At 41.0% G+C, this 23,407-nt stretch overlaps 1 protein-coding gene across 6 annotated transcripts in view; it reads left to right on the top strand.

The window, feature by feature from the left end:
* Positions 1-17,995, top strand: part of LOC127952314 (gastrula zinc finger protein XlCGF57.1-like) — a 41,395-nt gene extending 23,400 nt beyond the window's left edge. For 5 of the 6 annotated variants that reach the window (XM_052550699.1, XM_052550701.1, XM_052550700.1 and 2 more), the window contains one exon: positions 314-2,857. In XM_052550699.1, coding sequence (XP_052406659.1) covers positions 314-1,464 — 1,151 coding nt within the window. In that variant the 3' untranslated portion in view covers positions 1,465-2,857. Of the gene's footprint in view, positions 1-313; positions 2,858-17,509 lie in introns of those variants that run through there. The other variant, XM_052550705.1, reaches the window with a different exon arrangement.
* Positions 17,996-23,407: the final 5,412 nt, after the last annotated feature.

Raw genomic sequence — 23,407 nt, 5'->3', positions numbered from 1 at the left:
GCATCATATAATAATTGCTGTTAATAGTGTTCAGCGTCTGGCTGACTATGTCTTGTATTAATTTTTCAGAAAAATCCTGTCATATGCACACAAACTGACAGTCACCACTGATAAGCTAGAAACGTAATTTTCTGTAGAGTTGCTTTGTAATGATTTGTATCGTAAAAAGAGCTATACAAATAAACTTGAATTGAATTTTGTTATTTTAATGGCGCTGTGTTAAAAAAGGGCAGTTTTGACATAGTTTATGTCTGAACACAAATATTTTATCCTTATTTTTCAAATGTAATGTTCGATTTTCATTTTTTTATAGGCCTGATGAAACTGAAAGAAGAAAGGCAAGATCTGAATGATGTGGAGGAGAAATATCAGGATCAGAAAGATCATGATGTCAATGGTGAAAAATCAGTGAGTTGCAGCATTAAAAAAACAGAAGTCAAAAGGCCTTTTAGCTGCTCTCAGTGTGGAAAGAGTTTCAGACGTAAAGCAACCCTTAATAGGCACATGCTAATTCATGCTGGAATAAAGCCTTTCAGCTGCTTTCAGTGTGGAAAGAGTTTCAGACTTAAAGCAACCCTTAATAGGCACATGCTAATTCATGCTGAAATAAAGCCTTTCAGCTGCTCTCAGTGTGGAAAGAGTTTTACCGTGAAAGCAAGCTTAAAGGATCACATGTTAGTTCATACTGGAATAAAGTCTTTCAGCTGCTCTCAGTGTGGAAAGAGTTTCACACAGAAAGGACACCTTAAGTATCACATGTTAATTCATACTGGAATAAAGCCTTTCAGCTGCTCTCAATGTGGAAAGAATTTCAGACTTAAAGCAAACCTTAATAAGCACATGCTAATTCATGCTGGAATAAAACCGTTCAGCTGCTCTCAGTGTGGAAAGAGTTTCACACAGAAAGCAAGCTTAAAGTATCACATGTTAATTCATACTGGGATAAAATCTTTTAGCTGTTCTCAGTGTGAAAAGAGTTTTACACAGAAAGGACACCTTAAGGATCACATGTTAATTCATACTGGAATAAAGCCTTTCATATGCTCTCAATGTGGAAGGAGTTTCAGAATTAAAGCAAACCTTAATAAGCACATGCTAATTCATGCTGAAATAAAGCCTTTCAGCTGCTCTCAATGTGGAAGGAGTTTCAGACTTAAAGCAAACCTTAATAAGCACATGCTAATTCATGCTGAAATAAAGCCTTTCAGCTGCTCTCAGTGTGGAAAAAGTTTCAGAAATAAAGCAAACCTTAATAAGCACATGCTAATTCATGCTGAAATAAAGCCTTTCAGCTGCTCTCAGTGTGGAAAAAGTTTTACACAGAAAATACGCTTAAATGCTCACATGTTTATTCATACTGGATTAAAGCCTTTCAGCTGCTCTCAGTGTGGAAAGAGTTTTACCGTGAAAGCAAGCCATGGAAGGCACATGTTAATTCATACTGGGATTAAGTCTTTTAGCTGATCTCAGTCTGGAAAGAGTTTTACAGAGAAATGACACTAAAATGCTCATTTGGTAACTCACTCTTCATAAAAGCCTTTCACCTTAGGGAGTTAAAGCTGCAGTAGGTAACTTTTGTAAAAATATATTTTTAAGTAATTTATTTGTTAAACCTGTCATCATGTCCTGACACTAGAATATGAGACAGATAATCTGTGAAAAAAATCAAGCTCCTCTGGCTCCTCCCAGTGGTCCTATTGCCATTTGCAGAAATACATGGCTCCCGTTAGGAAACAACCAATCAGAGCTGCGGTCCGTAACTTTGTTTGTGTTCAAAATATAGAAAAATTTATATAATAAGCGAGTACAACATGAATCCATTTTCCAAACCGTGTTTTTAGCTTGTCCTGTATCACTAGGGTGCACCTATAATAAGTGTTTATATTCAGACTATTTTAGATTGCTTTGGGGGTACCGCGGCGGAGTAACCCAGTACCTTTGTGATTCTTCATAGACATAAACAGAGAGAAGTAGTTCTGGCTACGATGTTCTTCCGCAAGATGCAAGCAGTTCTGTTTATTAACCGCTAGAGTGTCAAAAGTTACCTACCGCAGCTTTAAAGTAAATAACTGTTTTTCTTAATGACTATTCTTATCAACTGGATCACCTCGAGGATGTGTCCTCTACCCCTTATTATTTATTTTGTACACAAAGGCTGTAAGAGTAGTTATAGAAGTAGGCATATTTTAAAATTTGCTGATAATTCTGTTATCGTTAGCTTAATGAGTGGCACAATGTGTAATTTTTCACCCGCTAGAGGGCGTGTATTCAAAATACGCCATCTAAGTGAAACAAGGCTAATGAATGAGCATGACACGCGTATAGTTCGAAAGCGGCGGAGCTTTTATTATGCCACAGTCGATCGCTTCCAGTTGTGCGTATTAGAGGTAAAGCAGCACTGTTTTATCATACTAGATTCTTTTGAAATTCCAATTATAATGCTACTCTGTGCGGTCGTCACTGGTTTTGAATAACAATTTTTTTTTTTTTCCAATACTGAGGTTTTGTGTAAGAGGGGCAGCAAAGTTTGTATTGCTTGCAGAAACTAAGGTTATTAAATGTGGACAAAACATTGATTGAGTTACTTGACATTGAGTTAGTGTTATCTTTTTTCACAGTTGTGCTGGTTTAATTCTTTAAAAGTGAAAAACATGAATTGTCTTGAGATGATTGTAAACCAGGGAGGTAAAATAACTTTCATGTATCCCCTCAGTTGTAAAGTTTAAAAATTTAAAGTAAGAACTTTTTAGGAAGGAAATGTATTGTGTTTTTGTTGTTTATGTGAAAATCAACCAAATTGCCTTCGGGAAATAAATAAAATGAACTGAACTGAACCTGCTCTAAGTATGGAAAGTGTTTTGTGCATAAAGGATACCTTGAGAGACACATTTTATAGGGGTCATCGAATGCCCATTTTCCACAAGTTGAAATTACTCTTTAGGGTCTTTATAAAAAGTCTATAACATACTTTAGTTAAAAATTCTCAATTGTAGTTTAAAGCAGCACAATTTTTACCCTGTCAAAAACAACTCTGCTCACAGTGAGTGGTTTCAGTACATGTTCCTTTAAATGCCAATGAGCTGAGTTTGTACAAAAGGCCCAGATATTCCCAACCATTCAGGGGTGCATTTCCCAAAATCATAGTTGCTAACCTGTTAGCAACTTCATTGGTTGGCAATGGGAAATTGTATTACAACCAACAAAGTTGCTAACTTAGTTAGCAACTATGGTTTTGGGAAACGCACCCCAGATTGCTCAATGCTTGATGCGACTTTGCGGAGTGGTTGGAGTACGAGCCCCAAGTTCAGGATGATACTTATAGAACAGTTACTTATGCTCCTGACTCATAAACCAAGAGGAGAGATGGTCGTTATGACTCCAAGTCCCAAGTAAAACCCACAAGCATCCTTACCTAGCAGGTACCCAACTCCTCTCCTCCGCACCGTAACCTTCCCAGTCGACCAAGTACTGGAATCCTCGTCCCCTCCCATCTCGAGTCAAGAATGCGATTTACCAAATAAGTAGGTTCCCCATCTATGAGTTGTGGTGGTGGAGGAACCGGGGTGGGCAGATTAATGCGGGCGTAAAACACGTTTAATTTTGGATACATGGAAGAGGGGATGAATCCTCCTGTACGCCGGAGAAAGTTTGAAGTGGACTGTCACCGGACTAATGATTTTGGTGACAGGGAATGGGCCAATAAATTTAGGAGCTAACTTATTGGAAACGGAATGGAGCGGAATGTTGTTGGCAGAAAGCCACGCTTTTTGACCCATGACGTATACGGGAGGCCTTGACCGGTGGCAATCGGCCTTAACCTTAGTGCGTGCCCTCACTTGGAGCAGTCTCCTGGGCTCTGGTCCATGTGCAGTGGCACTTCAAGACAAAGGCGTGAGCGGAGTGGACCGCGACTTCAGATTACAGACTAGAAAAAATGGTGGCTGGTAACCTATACTTCACTTAAACGGGGAGAGGCCTGTGGATGACACTGGCAATGAGTTATGTGTGTACGCAACCATAGAGAGTTGTTGGCTCCAGGATGAAGGATTCTTTGTGACCAAACATCACTTAAGTTCTCTCCAAATCTTGGTTGACACACTAGGACTGACCATTGCTCTGGGGATGATTACTTGAAGACAGGCTAACCGTAGCCCACAATAATTAACAAAATTCTTGTCAAAATTTAAACACAAATTGGGGACCCCTGTCAGAGACCACGTCCATTGGGAGGCCATGTAACTGAAAGAAGTGATCAATTACAGTAACTGCTGTCTCCTTGGCAGAAGATAATTTGGGCAAGGGAATGAAATGTGCTGCCTTCGAAAATCGATCCACTGTGGTCAAAACAACCTTCATAAATAAGAGAGCGGTAACAAAATGTAGTGCGATGTGGAATCAGGGTCTCGAAAGAACAGACTCCGGTTGAGTAACCCATCTGGAGGTCGGTTAGACGTCTTACCACTGGCACAAACCGAGCAGGCCAAAACAAAATCATGAATGTCGCGAGCCATAAGTGGCCACTAAAGTCATTGCTTTACTAAGCACCGAGTACGTCTAACTCCTGGATGACAAGCGACATTGGAGCAATGACCACATTGAATAATGTCAGACTGTAACCCCTCCGAAATGAACAACCGATTCGGTGGGCACCCGGGCGGAGGCGTTACCCCTTCTAAGGCCATCTTGACCTTCTACTCGATCTCCCATATGAGTGATGAGATAACTAACTTCTCGGGTAAAATACATTCGGGAGTCACCGGGTGTTCGGATGGATCAAAAATGCATGACAAAGAAACGGGTTTGATGTTCTTAGAAACCGGGCAGTACGATAGAGAAAAGTCAAATGTTTGAAAAAAAAGTTACCACCGATCCTGCCTTTTGTTGAGTCTTTTGGCAGAACTAATATATTCGAGATTCTTATGGCCGGTCCAGAAGATAAAAGGTACCCCCAGCCCTTCCAACCAATGACGCCACTCTTCGAACGCTAACTTAATGGCCAACAATTCTCTGTTACCAGTGTCATAGATATGTTCAGCTTTGTCCCGCAATGGGACAAAAACGTGCAAGGGTGCATCTTGTCATCTGAGGAAGCGCGTTGGGAAAGCACTGCACCTACCCGCATTGACCTCCACCACAAACTGATGTGTGGGATCAGGGATGACCAAGATGGGAGCAGAAACAAAGCAACTTTTGAGGTTGGTAAATACAGCTTCGGCTGTATTGGACCACCTGAATTTTGTTCTGGGGGAGGTCAAGGCGGTCAGAGGCGCGACTAGTTGGCTGAAGTTGCAAGTAACACACAGATAGAAATTGGCAAACCCCAGAAACCGCTGTAGGGCCTTATGGGAATTTGGACTTGGCCAATCTATCACAGCCTTAATCTTTTCAGGATCCATACATATTCCCTCAAACGAGATAATGTAACCTAGGAAAGAAACATACTGGATGAAAAATGCATTTCTCCACCTTGATAAAAAGCCCATTCTCTAGCAACCTCTGGAGTATTCGCCTGACGTGTTGCATGTGTTCCTGGAGAGACAAAGAAAAAATCAATGTCATCCAGGTAAACATATATGAACTGATCTACCATGTCTCTTAACATTTCATTCATGAGGGCTTGTAAACCACTGGAGAGATGGAAAGCCCGAATGGCATAACCAACTATTCAAAGTGCCCTATGGGTCTGTTAAAAGCAGTTTTCCATTTACCCCCCTTCCTGATGCGGATCAAATGATAAGCGTTTCTTAAATCCAATCTTGTAAAGATGGATTCTCCCTGCAACCTCTAAAAGGCTGTAGACAAAAGCAATGGATAAGTATTCTTCACCGTGATGTTGTTCAGCTCTCTGTAATCAATACAAGGTCGCAGAGAACAATCCTTCTTACCAACAAAAAAAAATCTCACCCCCGCTGGAGAAGAGGAAGGGTGGATGAACCCCATTGCTAGAGAATCAGAAATATATTTCTCCATGGCGTTTCTCTCAGGAATAGGAATAGTTTGCCTTTAGATGGGGACTTACCTGATACTAACTCTATGGCACAGTCATAGGGAAGGGAGGAAGGGAAGCAGCGCAGGACTTACTGAACACCTCCTTCAGGTCCAGATACTCTGTGGGCACGTTTGACAAAATCGCTGCCTTCTCCTGAAACACAGAACCAAACACAGAAGAACAAGTAGACACCAGAAAGGACTCATGACAACGTTCGCTCCAGGGACCAGGGACCTCCGCTTCTCTCTCTCCACCCGGGACAGCTGAGCTCTACCCACCTGCATGGGGTCGTGATCGAGGACAGAAACGGCTGTGTTCTCTCTGCTTGGGTTGCCAGTTTCAGTGTTTACGGGGAAACATTTAGAACAGACATGCTGTCTCAGTTGTTAAATGTGGGCATCCACCCGAAAAGCCAAGTCAATCAACCCATGAGTTAGATCTCCTTTTGAACACGGTCAGCCAGCCCATGCAGGAACATATCCCACTGCACCTCCTCGTTCCACTTGCATTCGGCTGCCAAGGTGCAAAATTCAATGGCATAGTCAGCAACAGAACGGTCACCTTTAAAGCCCTGCATTTCAGCCCAAAATTTCAGGCCAATTTTCACGTCAAGTCAAGTCACCTTTATTTATATAGCGCTTTAAACAAAATACATTGCGTCAAAGCAACTGAACAACATTCATTAGGAAGCAAATAATGTAATAATGTGTCAATAATGTAAAATTACAGTTAAAGGCAGTTCATCATTTAATTCAGTGATGTCATCTCTGTTCAGTTTAAATACTGTCTGTGCAATTATTTGCAATCAAGTCAACGATATCGCTGTAGATGAAGTGACCCCAACTAAGCAAGCTAGAGGCGACGGCGGCAAGGAACCGAAACTCCATCGGTGACAGAATGGAGGAAAAAACCTTGGGAGACACCAGGCTCAGTTGGGGGGGGCAGTTCTCCTCTGACCAGACGAAACCAGCTCTTTAATTCCAGGCTGCAGCAAAGTCAGATTGTGCAGAAAAATCATCTATTTTCTGTGGTCTTGTCCTGGTGGTCATCTAACACAAGGTCTCTAGTTGTCCTGGTCTCTGCTGTCTTTCAGGGATGTAGAGGTCCTTTCTAGGTGCCGATCCACCATATGGTCTGGATACGTACTGGATCCAGGTGACTGCAATGACCCTCTGATCTGGATACAGGCTGGATCTGGTGGCTACGGTGATCTCGGGAATAAGAAAGAGACTAATATTAGCGTACATACCATTCTTCTAATGATGTGGCAAGTACATCGGGTGTTTTGGGAAGTGTTCCCGATTCCAATTTACCTAATTAATGCAGCCTTAATATCCTTTAACAGATTTGGATATTAAAAGCATATTAGTCTGTTATGTGTAAGCCAGGTTAAAGAGATGGGTCTTTAATCTAGATTTAAACTGCCAGAGTGTGTCTGCCTCCCAAACAATGTTAGGTAGGTTAATCCAGAGTTTAGGCGCCAAATAGGAAAAGGATCTGCCGCCCGCAGTTGATTTTGATACTCTAGGTATTATCAAATTGCCTGAGTTTTAAGAACGTAGTGGACGTGGAGGATTATAGTGTAACAGGAGCTCATTCAAATACTGAGGTGCTAAACCATTCAGGGCTTTATAAGTAATAAGCAATATTTTAAAATCTATTCAATGTTTGATAGGGAGCCAGTGCAGTGTTGACAGGACCGGGCTAATATGGTCAAACTTCCTGGTCCTAGTAAGAACTCTTGCTACTTCATTTTGGACTAGATGTAGTTTGTTTACTAAGCGTGCAGAACAACCACCCAATAAAGCATTACAATAATCTAAACTTGAGGTCGTAAATGCATATTAAATGCATAGATTAAAATTTCTGCATTTGACCTTGACAGCATAGGCCATAATTTAGATATATTTTTGAGATCGATAAATGCAAAAGGTTTTACAAATGCTAGAAACGTGGCTTTCTAAAGAAAGACTGCTATCAAATAGCACACCTAGGATCCTAACGGATGACAAAGAATTGACAGAGTAGCCATCAAGTCTTAGACAGTGTTCTAGGTTATTACATGCAAAGTTTTTAAGTCCTATAATTCCTTTTTTTTTCAGAATTTAGCAGTAAGAAATTACTTTTCTTTTTTTATATCGACTATGAATTTCATTAGTTTTTCAAAGAAAAGAAATATAGAGCTGAGTATCATCAGCATAACAGTGAAAGCTAACACCATGTTTCCTGATGATATCTCCCAAGGGTAACATATAAAGCGTGAAGAGTAATGGCCCTAGTACTGAGCCTTGAGGTACTCCATACTGCCCTTGTGTTCAATATTTGATACCTCTTCAATCACTGCTGCGAATTGATGATGGTCATGTAAGTACAATTTAAACCATGCTAATGCACTTCCATTAATGCCAACAAAGTGTTCAAGTCTATGCAAAAGAATGTTGTGGTCAATTGTGTCAAACGCAGCACCAATAGATCTAATAGAGAGACAACCAAGATCAGATGATAAGAGAAGGTAATTTGTAACTCTAAGGAGAGCAGTCTCAGTACTATGATACGGTCTAATTCCTGACTGGAAATCCTCACAGATACCATTTTTCTTTAAGAAGGAATATACTTGTGAGGATACTACCTTTTCTAGTATCTTGGACAGAAAAGGGAAGATTCGAGATCGGTCTATAATTAACTAGTCAAGTTGTGTTTTTTATGAGAGGCTTAATAACAGCCAGTTTGAAGGTTTTGGGGACATATCCTAATGACAATGAGGAATTAATAATAGTCAGAAGAGGATCTATGACTTATGGAAGCACCTCTTTTAGGAGCTTAGATGGTATAGGGTCTAACATACATGTTGTTGGTTTAGATGATTTAACAAGTTTATACAATTCTTCCTCTCCTAGAACACTGCCCTTGTAGCTGACGGCTGAATGGTAACAATTTTATCACTAATAGTATCGATTTTAGAAGTAAATTCGTTCATAAAGTCATTACTGCTGTGATGTTGGGAAATGTCAACACTTGTTGAGGCTTTATTTTTCATTAATTTAGCCACTGTGTTGAATAAATACCTGGGGTTATGTTTGTTTTCTTCTAAAAGAGAAGAAAAGTATTCGGATCTAACAGTTTTTAATGCTTTCTCTGCAGGATAGGTTTGTTTCCCACCTAGCAATACGAAATACCTTTAGTTTTGTTTTCCTCCAGCTGCGCTCCATTTTTCAGGCTGCTCTCTTTAGGGTGCGAGTATGCTCATTATACCATGGTGTCATACTGTTTTCCTTAACCTTCCTTAAGCGTAAAGGAGCAACTGTATTTAAAATGCTATAAAAGAGAGAGTCCATAGTTTTTCAATTCAAGTTTATTTGTATAGCGCTTTTTACAATACAAATCGTTGCAAATCGTTGCACTCACAATTTAAGATACATTATTCGAATGCTTTGCGAAAGAGATACATTTTTAATCTAGATTTAAATAGAGAGAATGTGTCTGAACCCCGAACATTATCAGGAATGCTATTCCAGAGTTTGGGAGCCAAATGTGAAAAAGCACTACCTCCTTTAGTGGACTTTGCTATCCTAGGAACTACCAAAAGTCCAGCTTTTTGTGACCTTAGGGAGCGTGATGGATTGTAACGTGGTATAAGGCTAGTTAGGTACACAGGAGCTAAACCATTTAGGGCCTTATAGGTAAGTAATGATAATTTGTAACTGAAACAGAACTCAATAGGTAGCCAGTGCAGAGACTAAAATTGGGGTAATATGATCATAATTTCTTGACCTTGGTAAAGACTCTAGCTGCTGCATTTTGGACTACCTGTAGCTTGTTTATTGAAGAAGCAGGACAACCACCCAGAAGTGCATTACAATAGTCCAGTCTAGAGGTCATAAATGCATGAACTAGCTTTTATACATCAGAAACTGTTACGTAAGACAGAAACAGGATGTAAATGCAAACGCTTTTTATTAACTCAGCACAATGGTCAGAATAAAGACGATGATAGCAACACAGTAGAACAGGCGGGCGGACACAATGCAGGATGGAACTGTGACGCAGGGACCTTGGTGGACAACTGGTGAAGGTGCTCAATCCAGTGATGATCCCTTGAATGGTATTCCGGTCAGTGTAGTAAACCATTGTGACGGTGCTCGGTGATCCAGTGCTGAGTAAGTAATTAGGGGAAGAAACAACGATGACATGGGGAATCCAATCCGACTAGACAGACACAGGAACAGATTAATGGGTGCCCGATCTTTGATACATGGAAGGCGTGATGGATTCTCCTGTATGTAGGAGGAAGTTTGAGTCGGACTGACACCAGACTAATGATCTTGGTGACAGGAAACGGGCCAATGAATTTAGGAGCAAGTTTATTAGACACGGAGCGGAGAGGAATGTTCTTGGTTGAAAGCCACACATTTTGACCAATGACGTATACGGGAGGCTTCGACCAGTGGCGATCGGACTTGGCCTTGGTGCACTTGGAGAAGAGTCTCACGGGCTCTAGTCCAAGTGTGGTGACACCTCTGGACGAAGGTGTGAGCGAAGGGGACCGCGACTTCAGATTCTATACTAGCAAAAACCGGTGGCTGGTAACCTAAACTACATTCAAATGGAGTAAGGCCCGTTAATGACACTGGTAATGAATTGTGGGCGTACTCCGAACCAAACATCACAACGCTCTCTCCAGATCTTGGTTGGCTCTCTCCATTTGACCATTGCTTTGGGGATGAAACCCCGAAGAGAGACTGACAGTCGCCCCCAATAACTTACAAAATAATAACTTAATAATAACCCCCAATAACTTACGGTAATAAAATCTGGCGCAATGTGGGACCAGGGTCTCGAAAGGACTGGATTCGATTGGAAGTCTTTACAGTGGCACAAACCGAGCAAGCCAAAACAAAACTGCGGATGTCGCGAAACATTAATGGCCACCAGAATCGTTGTTTCACGAAAAAATTAGTGCGATTTACTCCTGGATGACTCCTTTTAGCGGTTCTAATATATTCTAGGTTCTTGTGATTGGTCCAAACGATAAAAGGTACCCCTGACCCTTCTAACCAGTGATGCCATTCCTCCCGTGCTAACTTGACTGCCAACAACTCTCTGTTATCAATGTCATAGTTACGTTCGGCAGGTGACAATCGATAAGAGAAAATCGCGTAAGGGTGCATCTTGTCGTCTGTGGAAGAACGTTGGGAAAGAACTGCTCCTACCCACACCTCTGACGCATCGACCTCCACCACGAACTGACATGATGGATCAGAGGCAACGAGGATGGGAGCCGAAATGAAGCGGCTCTTAAGTTTTGCAAATACAGCTTCCGCCGAACGTCGTTCTGGGGGAGGTCAAAGCAGTCAGAGACACGACTATAAAACAGCGATAAAATTTGGCAAATCCCAGAAACCTCTGTAGGGCCTTACGGGAATCTGGACTTGGCCAATCTATCACAGCCTTAACTTTGTCAGGATCCATACGCATTCCCTCAGACGAGACCATGTACCCTAGAAAGGGAACAGACTGTGCATGAAAAACGAATATCTCGGCAAAAAGCCTATTCTCTACCAACCTCTGAAGGTGCTGAACGTGTTCCTGGAGAGAAGAGGAAAAGATCAATATATCATCCAGGTAAACATAAATTGGTCAACCATATCTCTCAGCGCGTCATTGACGAGTGCCTGGAAGACCGCTGGCGAGTTGGATTGCCTGAAAGGCATAACCAAGTGTTCAAAGTGCCCCCTAGGGGTATTAAATGCGGTCTTCCATTCATCACCCTTCCTTATGCGAACCAAATGATAAGCGTTACGTAAATCCAATTTTGTGAAGATGGATGCTCCCTGTAATCGCTCGAAAGCTGAAGACATCAACGGCAAAGGATAAGTATTCTTTCCGTGATGTTGTTCAACTCTCGGTAATCAATGCATGGTTGCAGAGACCCATCCTTCTTCCCCACAAAAAAGAACCCCACCCCACTGGAGAAGAGGAAGGTCTAATGAATTTGGATGCTAGAGAATCAGAAATATATTTCTCCATAGCCTCCCTCTCTGGAACAGAAAGTGAATATAACTTGCCCTTAGGCGGAGACTCACCTGGCACTAAGTCTATGGCACAGTCGTAGGGACGATGTGGAGGAAGAGAAGCAGCACGAGACTTACTGAACACTTCTCTCAGGTCCTGGTACTCCTTGGGCACGTTAGATAAATTCACTGCCTCCTCCTGAAAAACAGACACAGGTACAGACGAACACGCAGACACAAGACATGACTCATAACACATATTACTCTACATAGAAACAGAATTGTGTCCCCAATCGACTCTGGGATTATGCTGTGTGAACCAAGGATGACCAAGTACGATGGGTGCCAGAGGTGAGTTCATGAGGAGGAATGTTATTGTCTCAGTGTGGTTGCCAGACGTGATGAGAGTGATGGGTTCAGTAGCATATGAAAAATGTTGGGAAGCTGTTGTCCATTAAGAGCATTGACAGAAATCTTGTACGTGAGAGGGGTGATAGGAATGTGAAGACGGTAAGCCAGTTCTAAGTCCATAAAATTACCTTCTGCCCCCGAATCCAGTAAGGCCTTGGTGTCATGTGTGTTGGTTGCCCACCTTAGTCTTACCGGAAGGAGAGTAGATGATGATGGTGAGGATGAGGTCTTCTCGGCGAAGATCCCACCCAATAGTAGCCTCATAGTTACTACCGGGCTTGATCTTTTAACGGGCATGAGTGGATGAAGTGGCCCGTCCTCCCGCAGTATAGGCACAGTCCTTGGGACCTCTGCCGTTCTCTCTCCTCCAGGGAAAGTCGAGCTCTACCCATCTGCATGGGCTAAGGGTCGTCAAGGGGACTGACCATATCCAGGTTCTCAGAGCGCATGGTGCCACGAAACGGATGGTCCTGTTTGAAGTGACCCATTCTGCTCAGCCGAGCATCCACTCGTAGTGCTAACTCAATCAGTCCATTGAGACTGGTAGGAAGGTCCAGCATATAAATCTCAGGACTCTGTCCCACTGTGGGAATCTGTCCCACTGCGCCTCCTCGTTCCATCGGCACTCTGTAGCCAGAGTGCGGTACTGGATCGTATATTCCGACACCGAACCTTTACCTTGGTGGAGATCGGCGAGTATTCTGGCCGCCTCCCTCCAGCCACCGCACGATCGAAAACCCTCTTCATCTCCTCGGAGAGGGCCTGGAACGAGGCGCAGCATGGGTCTTGATTCTCCCACACCGCCGTTCCCCAGAGAGCCGCCTTGTCTGATAACAGCGTCAACACAAACGCCACTTTGGACTGTTCCTAATTGAACCTCTGAGGCTGTAATGCAAAGTGCATAGAACATCGGATCAAAAATGCTCTGCAAAACTCTTGTTCACCTGCATATCCTTCTGGTGTAGGCAGTCTCGGTTCTCGCTGCGGCTCTGGTGGAGGGAGCTGAGCTGGCGGTGTGGACTGCGCAATGGAAACTCTTAGCTGTTGTATTTGAGAGATGTTCTCCTCTTGGGTGTCCATTCTTGTGAAGCTTCAAGCCGCGAACTCGTCCCACGTCGTAATGCCTGCTACATCCATAATGGGTCAGATCGTTCTGTTACGTAAGACAGAAAGAGGATGTAAATGCAAACGCTATTTATTAACTCAGCACAATGGTCAGTATAGAGACAATGATGATAGCAACACAGTAGCACAGGCGGGCGGACACAATGCAGGAAGGAACTGTGATGCAGGGACCTTGGTAGACAACTGGTGAAGGTGCTCATTCCAGTAATGATCCCTTGAATGGTATTCCGATCAGTGTAGTAAACCCCAGTGACGGTGCTCGGTGATCCAGTGCTGAGTAAGTAATCCGGGGAAGAAACGACGATGACATGTGGAATCCAATCCGACTAGACAGACACAGGAACAGGTACAGGAACACACCGGGAAGCACAATGATCTGACAACATGAGACACTGGTTACTGAACTTATCAAGGGAGCAAACAATAGAATCCAGCGGGCGCTACTGATCACCGCTGATCAGTGACCACGCCCACAGACACACACAACAGCACACTAGACGAGAGAGAGAGACCGTGAATTAATGAGCCGTGACAGAAACAGATAACATGTTGTGTAGCCCGGCAATGTTTCTAAGATGGAAGAATGCAGTTTTTGTAACATGGGAATTATGATTTTCAAAAGACAAGTTGCTGTCTAATATAACACCCGGATTTTTGACTGAAGAGGAAGTAACAGTACATACGTCTAGTTGCAGATTGTAATCTACAAGATTCCGTGTAGTGTTTTTTGGTCCAATAATTAATATCTCTGTCTTATCCAAATTTAATTGGAGAAAATTATTGGTCATCCAATCTTTTACATTTTTAACAAACTCTGTTAGCTTAGATAATTTAGAAGTTTCATCTGGTCTCATTGAGATATATAGCTGAGTATCATCAGCATAACATTGGAAGCTTATTCCGTATTTTCTAATAGTCTTACCAAGGGGCAACATGCATATTGAAAAATAGAAGGGGACCTAGGATGGATCCTTGTGGCTGTCCATATTTTACTGGTGATAAATGAGATGACATTTAAATAAACAAAATGGTAGCAATCGGACTGGTAGGATCTAAACCATTTTAGAGCCTGCTTTTGAATACCTGTATAGTTTTGTAATCGATCTATGAGTATGTCATGATATATTGTGTAGAACGCAGCACTAAGATCAAGTAAAACTAGAAATGAGATGCAGCCTTGATCTGACGCAGGAGGCAGGTCATTTGTAATTTTAACAAGTGCAGTTTCTGTGCTATGGTGGGGCTTGAAACCAGACTAAAATTCTTCATACAGATCATTTTTGTGCAGGAAGGTGCTCAATTGAGCAGACACAACTTTTTCAAAAATTTTAGACATACAGTTGCAATCAAAATTATTCAACCCCCTTGACTTGCAAGACAATTTGCTGTGGAGGATAACATTTTATGAAATCAATTTAACAAAGGCATCAATAAAGTATTAGAGAGAGGGTGTTAATACACTTTTGAGTGATTCTGAGAATGGAACATTGATGAATCATGATAAAATTCGAATTGGCTCTAAACATTCATGTTTAAAATTATTCAACCCCCTTTGTGCAGAATCTTTTATTCTTTAAAATCTCCAATAAACGCTGTATGTAAGTGTTTAGAAGCTTCTGTCACCTCTCTACTACAGTCTTGGCCCATTCCACACCTGAAAAAGCTTTCAGATCACTGATAATCTTTGGTTTTCACATTGCCACTGCTTTCTTCAAATTCAACCAGATATTTGAAATGAGAATTAAGCCTGGAGACTGAACAGGTCACTCAAGTACATTTTATGACTGATCCCTGAACCAAGGAGTAGTTTGAATGTGTACTTTGGTATGACTGGCCTGCAGGAAAGTTTTTCCATGCCATTCTAAAAACTTCCAAGTTAGTTTTTCTCCATTTGCGTTAAAGATTACGAGTTTCTTTTTGATGAGGGCAACAGCTTCTAATGTTTTAGAGAAAGTAGTGCCCATGTTGTCAGTCATTTCATGACTGAAGGTTTGAGAGGAAATCTGCAAATTCTTTTAGGAATTCTGTATACGGCCCTGGTGGTCTATACACAGTAGCTAGAGCAAGAGATACATTAGATTTATTTTGCATGTCTGACAGTGTAATATTAAGCAGAAGTATTTCGAATGAGTTAAACCTGTATCCCGTTTTCTGGGTAACATTGAGAATATCATTATATATTGTTGCAACACCTCCTCCACGACCAGTCTGACGGGGCTCATGCTTATAACAGTAGTTTGGTGGAGTCGACTCATTTAGACCAAAATAATCATTTGTGCTGCGAACCGTCCCGATCAGGCTCCTGAAGTCCCTCTTCAGCATCTCCGTCTGCCGCATCGTAGTGTCGTTAACCCCCGACGTGAAGGACGACTGCTCTGGGGCTCTCGTCGGCCTTCAGGATTGCAGGTATCTGTGCAGAAACATGGAGAACACGAGCACCAGGGAAACAATAATGTGCACTTTACCTTTCTGTCTAACAGAGCACATCTAGATTATGATCCGCTATCATATAATTTACAAAAACTGTTTTCGTAGAAAGGGATCTGATATTCAATAAGCCAAGCTTTATCATTTGTTTATCCGTATTGCATCTGTTTTTTGTTTCTTGAACCTCAATTAAATTGTTACTCTTAACTTGGTTTGGACTTTTTTGTATTTTCTAGTTCGGGGAACAGACATAGTCTTTATGTTGTGATATCTAGGTGAAAGATTCTCTGTGTTGAGAATTAACTGACCTCTGTGACATGAGGCAGCTCACCGACCGTGGTTTAACCAGTCTGTCTGCTTCCTGACCTGGGCCCCAGTTAGTCAAGCATAAACTCTAAGACTATTTGCCATATTTCTTGAGAGAAGAGTGGCGCCACCCCCGCAGGGATGAAGACCATCTCTTTTCAACAGGTCAGGTCTTCCCCAAAAGCTCATCCAAATGTCTATGAAACCTCTGTTATTCTGTGGGCACCCCTTAGACATCCAGCTATGCTATCTGCTATGCATCTCGTCACCACAGTAAGCAGGGAGGGGACCAGAGCATATTACAGTGTCTGACATCGTGCTTGCAAGTTCACACACCTCTTTAATGTTATTTTTAGTAATCTCTGACTGGCAAAGTTGAACATCATTAGCACCGGCATGAATAATAATCTTACTGTATTTACATTTAGCATTAGCCAGCACTTTTAAATTTGCCAAGATGTCAGGCGCTCTGGCTCCCGGTAAACATTTGACTATGGTGGCTGGTGTCTCTATATTCATGTTCCGTACAATAGAATCGCCAATAACTAGAGCACTTTCATCAGGTTTCTCAGTGGGTGCATCACTGAGTGGGGAGAACCTGTTTAATGTTTTGATCGGAACAGAAGAGCGGTGTTTTGACCCACGACTACGCTGCCTCACTGTCACCCAGTTGCCCTGCTGCAGGGGCTCTGCTGGAACCGGACAATGTACAGGAATCCCTGAGCTAGACGCACCCAAAGCCATATCTAGTGCCCTAACATTCTTCCTGTCCTCAATTAAAGTTTGGATGCGTGTCTCTAATTCTGAAATCTTCTCTGTCAGCGTAACTATTTCCCTGCATTTATCACATGTGAATCCCTCATCAGTGACAGAGATAGATAAACTGTACATGTGGCAAGAGGTGCAAATAACAATAGCAGGAGAAGCCATTACCCACCGTGCTTGATGAAATATTCTTCCCACAGTTGTTTGATAAACTTGTGAAAAACTGGAGTGAGAGAGAGGAGAGGAGAAACGAAAACAGTGATAGGTTCGAATTAAAATGCTAGTGACAAGCTAACGAGTGCTAACACTTTGCAGGTGCACTGCACTCATGGATATAAAATAAAAGTGAACGATCAAAATGAATCTGATAAGACTGATTGACAATATCAGAAATATGGTGTGAATTAAGTTATATTTTATCACTTTATACAACAGAGAGTGATAGTACGATAAAGATTCTACCTTACTATCACAGGTGTCTAGGAAGAAGTGGTGAGATGAGGCAGCAGGAGTGCGTGACACAGGAACTGAGATGAGCGATCCGGAGTGGATGGGGTTAAGCTAAGCAGGGCATGGAGCATCAGACCAAATGCAACGAGTAATAAAAGCAATTTTAGGATGATTGTAATTGAAATGGCTGAAAAATCATAATGGCTTATCACTTTTGACCAACAGGTGGTGCTGTTACCAAATGAATGTGGCATGGTCAGGGTGAGGTGATAATGGCACATTCAAAGTTTGGTATCAAAATGTCAAACGTTTGCAGAGATACAGCCTCAGATGCAGTTTTTGCACTGTGCCTTAAATTTGTAGCAGCACTGAACAAAAATGGTTTTGCTTATCGACATGAAATAACATTTTGTCACCACAGTCAGAAAATCACCTGACTCTATTTTGGTGAAAATTGGACCAATGGTCGAGGAGGACTTCAAAAAAGTAAGATTGAGGTAAGGAAATGTTATTGTTGTTGTTTTTCCATTTGATTATTTGTATATACGTTAACTCTTCCAAGTATGATGCAGCATTTTGTTTCCATTATGATTTACATATGCGCCTAGAGATTTGATTCTAGTTTAGTGAAAAAGGCCAAACTTTTATTTTCCATTTTATTGCTTGATTTATTGCATTAAAATATTTACAAGTGTGCAGTTTACAAATGTTCAGTTTTCTACAGTAGCCTATGTATTAATGTGTCAGTCACTAAGGTGTCATTTCTGACAACTGATAGCCTCTAATCACTTAGAAATGCCATGTAAAAACAAAAATAAATACATGACTTGAAGAAATCTGTCTCATTATCTCTTACTCTTGCACTGTGTACAACAAAGAATGTATTCATACAGGGGGAAACTATTCAGATCTTTACTGTCTTCCACTAGTTTATTGTCTTTCGTGTAAATACAGAGTATCTAAAATAATGAAGAGTAAATGAGAAGTTTTAGTTATCCACCTGTGTCCTATCATATTATTTTAATCTATTATATTAATTAAGAACACACTGGTTTGTACAGCAAACAGTTTTACCGTTTACTGCACGTTGTTATTCTCCTCCTTATTTACCTATAGCGGCTAATGAAACGAAAGTCTCAGCCATAGGCTTACTTCCGCATTGAATGTGGCGAGTGTCCTGCAGGAGGCGCCAGAGCTGCTCAAGCACTCACTGATGACGCTTCTGCATCTGGAGTAACAGAACACAGTTCAAATCAACGGAAACTGAATTCATTAATATTTATACCCTCACGGGCATTTATTTAGTCCACAGTTTAATTCACAGAGCAGGACCATTTGTGATTGACCCGCGTGATATGAGGAGTTGGGACACAGTCACGTGACTGCTCTTCATAATATTCAGACAGATATTTTTAGTGAAGGATTTATTATATTGTTACTTTCAGTCTCTCAGATGGTGACAAAATCATAGCTATGTGAACTCGTGTACATGTTACTCTAAAACAATCTGAAGTATTTTATTGAGTTTAGGTTAGGAATCTACATAAGAGATGTGGTTTTGTATGAATGTTTTAGAGTTAACTATAGTTGAACACTTTTATTAGATGTTTTACTTGAATATATCCCGCAGATTGAATATGATAGTTCACTTTCAGAGGTTGGTATGGTTTTGTAGTATTGCTTTTAAATCTTCTCTGTAATTTACTTGTTTCTCTGATTCAACAAATGCTACAGAAAATCCTTCAGATTTCATCGTTTATTTTTGCCAAGGATCCGCTTAAGGTATTAAATATGTGTTTCACATATCCGAGTTATGTTTTGTTAGTTTGTATGATTTGTTTGTTTGTGTGGTTTTTATAATTGTGTTTGGATCAATCTCTGTATACTTCAGCAGATGCTCAGACTTAATGTTTCTGTGTTTCTAGACTAAAAGTGAAAAAAATAATTAAATATAGTTAAACTGTAAAATATAGTTTAGTAAAAACAATACTAGATTAGTGAAAATCTAAAGGAACACTCCGACTTTTTTGGACTTTAGCTTATTCACAGTATCCCCCAGAGTTAGATAAGTCCATACATACCTTTTTCATTTCTGTGCGTTCTGTAAGTGTTATTTGACGCACCCACCGCTAGCCTAGCTTAGCACAAAGACTGGATGTAAATGGATACTGTTAGCATAGTAATCCCAATAAGTGACAAAATAATGCAAACATTTTCCTATTTACATGTTGTGATCTGTATAGTCACAGCGTGTACAAATAACAAGGCTATATGAGACAGAGCCCATTTTTAATCGTATAAATGCTGGGAACTATATTCTCACTAGGCGTAGGAGCAACAGCTAACGTTACTTGGGCGGAGTGGCTACTTGGGCGGAGTGATTAGCGCAGCACACGAGACGCGCAGTGGTGAGGAGCAGAGAGTTCGCTCAGAGTTGGAGTAATAGAGTCAGCAATCACTAGATAGTAAATGTATAGTGTACAATCATGGGTGTTTGCTGTATTGTAAAGAGCTGCGACAATAAACAGGGGAGACCAGGTAATACTATGATGTTTCATAGAATTCCAACCAAAAACCCTGACCTGATGAATCGATGGCTACTTGTTCTGGGTTCCAAACACACCTGTAAACACCATCACAAAGTATTTTGTTTGCTCTGAACATTTTACTGTAGACGACTATTTTGAAAAAAATGCAAGTTGCCACACGGACCATGAAACGTGTGCTAAAGGATACAGCCATCCCATCTATAATAAAGACAGGACAAATTGGATCACCTGTTGCTGCGGTAAGTGTTCCAGTATGTTTTGAGATGACTAACATAGCCATACTGTAACAGTGCCATGCTAATGTAATATAACCTTAGTAGTGACACTAGTACGTGAATAGGGGCTCTGTGTATCCCTTTTATTGTTATTATTGTGTTGTCATGAACACACTGCTCGTGATCATTATAACAAAATCACTTACTTGGTGGACAGCTGACCATTAGGTTCACTCGGCATGGGGTGTTTCTTCCAGTTGATCTTGTCACAATGCGGAAAAAAAGCGACAACTGCGGGGTGTATTAGGGCAGAGAAATCTTCCGTGCTAGTGACGCAAATATTTTGATTGTCATCAAGACTTGACATTGATGGCAATACCCGGTCCCATTCATTACAACAAAGGCACTCGGTTTCTGTCGGCATAGGTTGGCTTGTTCCACATTTACAGCACCAGTCTGTGTTCGTTCTGATTCTCGCTTTGACATCTTGTCTTACAGCTTCCAAAGTTTGTAACTCCTCGTCTGTGTATTCTGGCTCAAAACTATATGGTTCTGGATCTTGGTTTGATACACAGTAAAATTACTCTGAGTCTGACAATTCCTCAAAGTCAGCCATGATCACGAGTCACGTCTAGCTGGTTAGTCACGTTTGTTTGTTTACGGAACCATCAACAGCGCGTCTCGTGTGCTGCGCTAATCACTCCGCCCAAGTAGCCACTCCGCCCAAGTAACGTTAGCTGTGCTCCTACGCCTAGTGAGAATATAGTTCCCAGTATTTATACGATTAAAAATGGTCTCTGTCTCATATAGCCTTGTTATTTGTACACGCTGTTACTATACAGATCACAACATGTAAATAGGAAAATGTTTGCATTATTTTGTCACTTATTGGGATTACTATGCTACCATTATCCATTTACATCCAGTCTTTGTGCTAAGCTAGGCTAGCGGTGGGTGCGTCAAATAACACTTACAGAACGCACAGAAATGAAAAAGGTATGTATGGACTTATCTAACTCTGGGGGATACTGTGAATAAGCTAAAGTCCCAAAAAGTCGGAGTGTTCCTTTAATGAGCATCATCAATTGTGCATGAATCACATCGCAAACAGGTATTTAAAACATTTGAGCGTTTAACTGTAAAGATCAAGCCATTCCTCCTACGTGTGAACATTAGACATACAAAGAATTACACAGTATAGATGGAATATAACACTAATTTAAGAAAAAACTGAAAATACAGAAGTAAAGGGGTAAAATATATAGGCCAGTTGTTTAAATTAATGTACAGGTATTATTTAAAATTGTGCAGTTTAAAAAGGTAACATTTTTGGATGAAAGATCAAAAAGATAAACAATGCAGATTTATATTCCCAGCCGCCTTTGCTCATATTGTGCCGATATTAGTGGAGGGCACCGTAAATAAATGGATCAATTATATAGATATAAAAGATGAATGAAAGATTAAGTAAATAAAGTTTAAAAACAATGACAATAACAATAATGTTAAAATAAGTACGGGAAATAATACATAAAGGAAAGAAGTAATAAAAAATTAATTCAGGATTAAATGTTAGAACTGTTGTATCCAGTAGATCCAGTAAATGAGGTGCACTCTCCTAATCAATCACAAGAAACTGACATGAGTGCTTTAACTGTACAAGGACTGCAAAGAAGACAAGACAAAGACATTAAGAACCAGAAGAAGAAGGGAAAACACAGAAGAAAGAAGAACGGGACCGAAACTATGAAGAGATCGTCTCCCAATCAAAAGATCAGATTAATTATATAAAGAGGAGATTAATGAGATGATTGTATTTAGTGATTATTGTTTGTGTATCAGAATCTGTCGAGGTCTTAAACCCAGAAAGTCCTCAGCTCCGTCAGTGAGTGAGAATGGTGTTTCTACATCCTGTGAGCCAGAAAGGAAACTGATGTTTCTCTGTGATAAGATGAACGTTAGAGAATTAGAGAAGCTGCTTGTATATTTTGTGTCGCAATGCAGGCTGTTAAAAGTGACATCTCTCATTTTAAGAGATGTACAACTTTTTCAACGCTTGACATAACTTGTATTGATAAATAAGTAGCCCATTGTAGTGTGATTGACAGTTCTTTATTTTTATTTTCTATTTTTCATATTGTGTTTTCTGTATTTTCCATGTGTTGTTGGCCTTCAGGTCTATATGACTCAATCTTCTGTCAGCATTCCTCTAACAGAGGAAGACTATGAGCAGTTAGAGCGAGTCTTTCCTACTACTTTGAGGATTTCCTTTCCTCCGTTTTTCCCCCTTGTTCTCCTGTCCTGCACCTTCATAGTGTTTTGTGCTTGTGAAACCTCAGGCGTGGGAGCGAGAACCCTCAGGGATCTTTTCGAGAGAATCTCTATTACTCGTTACAGTCAGTTCATTCCTCTTTGAGTAAAGGTTTAATTTAATTCGTAACAGACAGCTTTGATCTTTTAATGCAATTAGTAAAACTGTCAAATGGTCCGTTAAGCATGATGTTGCTGTTATGTGCTACCAGGTCTCATGGCACTTTTAGTGAAACATGAAATGTGTAGCAATAAGTACATATCATTTGTTTCAAGAACAAATGAACACTAGAGGCAGTAAAACGCTGACACCTTTTATTCCTTTTCACACAATTTTATTACATCCTTTACATCTATTAGGGGTGGGAACCTTCAGGCACGTTATATTCCGATCCAATTCCGATTCTGGGAGTCACAATCCATTTCCAAAACGATTCTTGATCTACATTTTTTCCCCAATTAATTTGTCTGCTGTGCTAATAAATCTTTACAACTTTACATAAAGAAAATTGCAGTTATATGCTTTTTTATAGTTGGAATCTCTTTGTCAGTATTGCCATCTTAGAAGTGGGAAGTCGTGGCCTAGTGGTAAGAGAGTATGACTCCTAACCCTAGGGTTGTGGGTTTGAGTCTTGGGCTGGCAATACCACGACTGAGGTGTCCTTGAGCAAGGCACTGAACCCCCAACTGCTCCCCGGGCGCCGCAGCATAAATGATGCCCACTGCTCCAGGTGTGTGTTCACAGTGTGTGTGTGTGTGTGTGTGTGTGTGTGTGTGCACTTTGAAAGGGTTAAAAGCAGAGCATGAATTCTGAGTATGGGTCATCATACTTGGCTGTATTTCACTTTC

Source organism: Carassius gibelio, chromosome B3 (genome assembly GCF_023724105.1).
Source record: "Carassius gibelio isolate Cgi1373 ecotype wild population from Czech Republic chromosome B3, carGib1.2-hapl.c, whole genome shotgun sequence".
In the NCBI taxonomy this organism is placed as follows: domain Eukaryota; kingdom Metazoa; phylum Chordata; class Actinopteri; order Cypriniformes; family Cyprinidae; genus Carassius; species Carassius gibelio.
The sequence above is the reverse complement of the archived record's forward strand: the minus strand, read 5'-3'. Positions and strand labels throughout refer to the sequence as shown.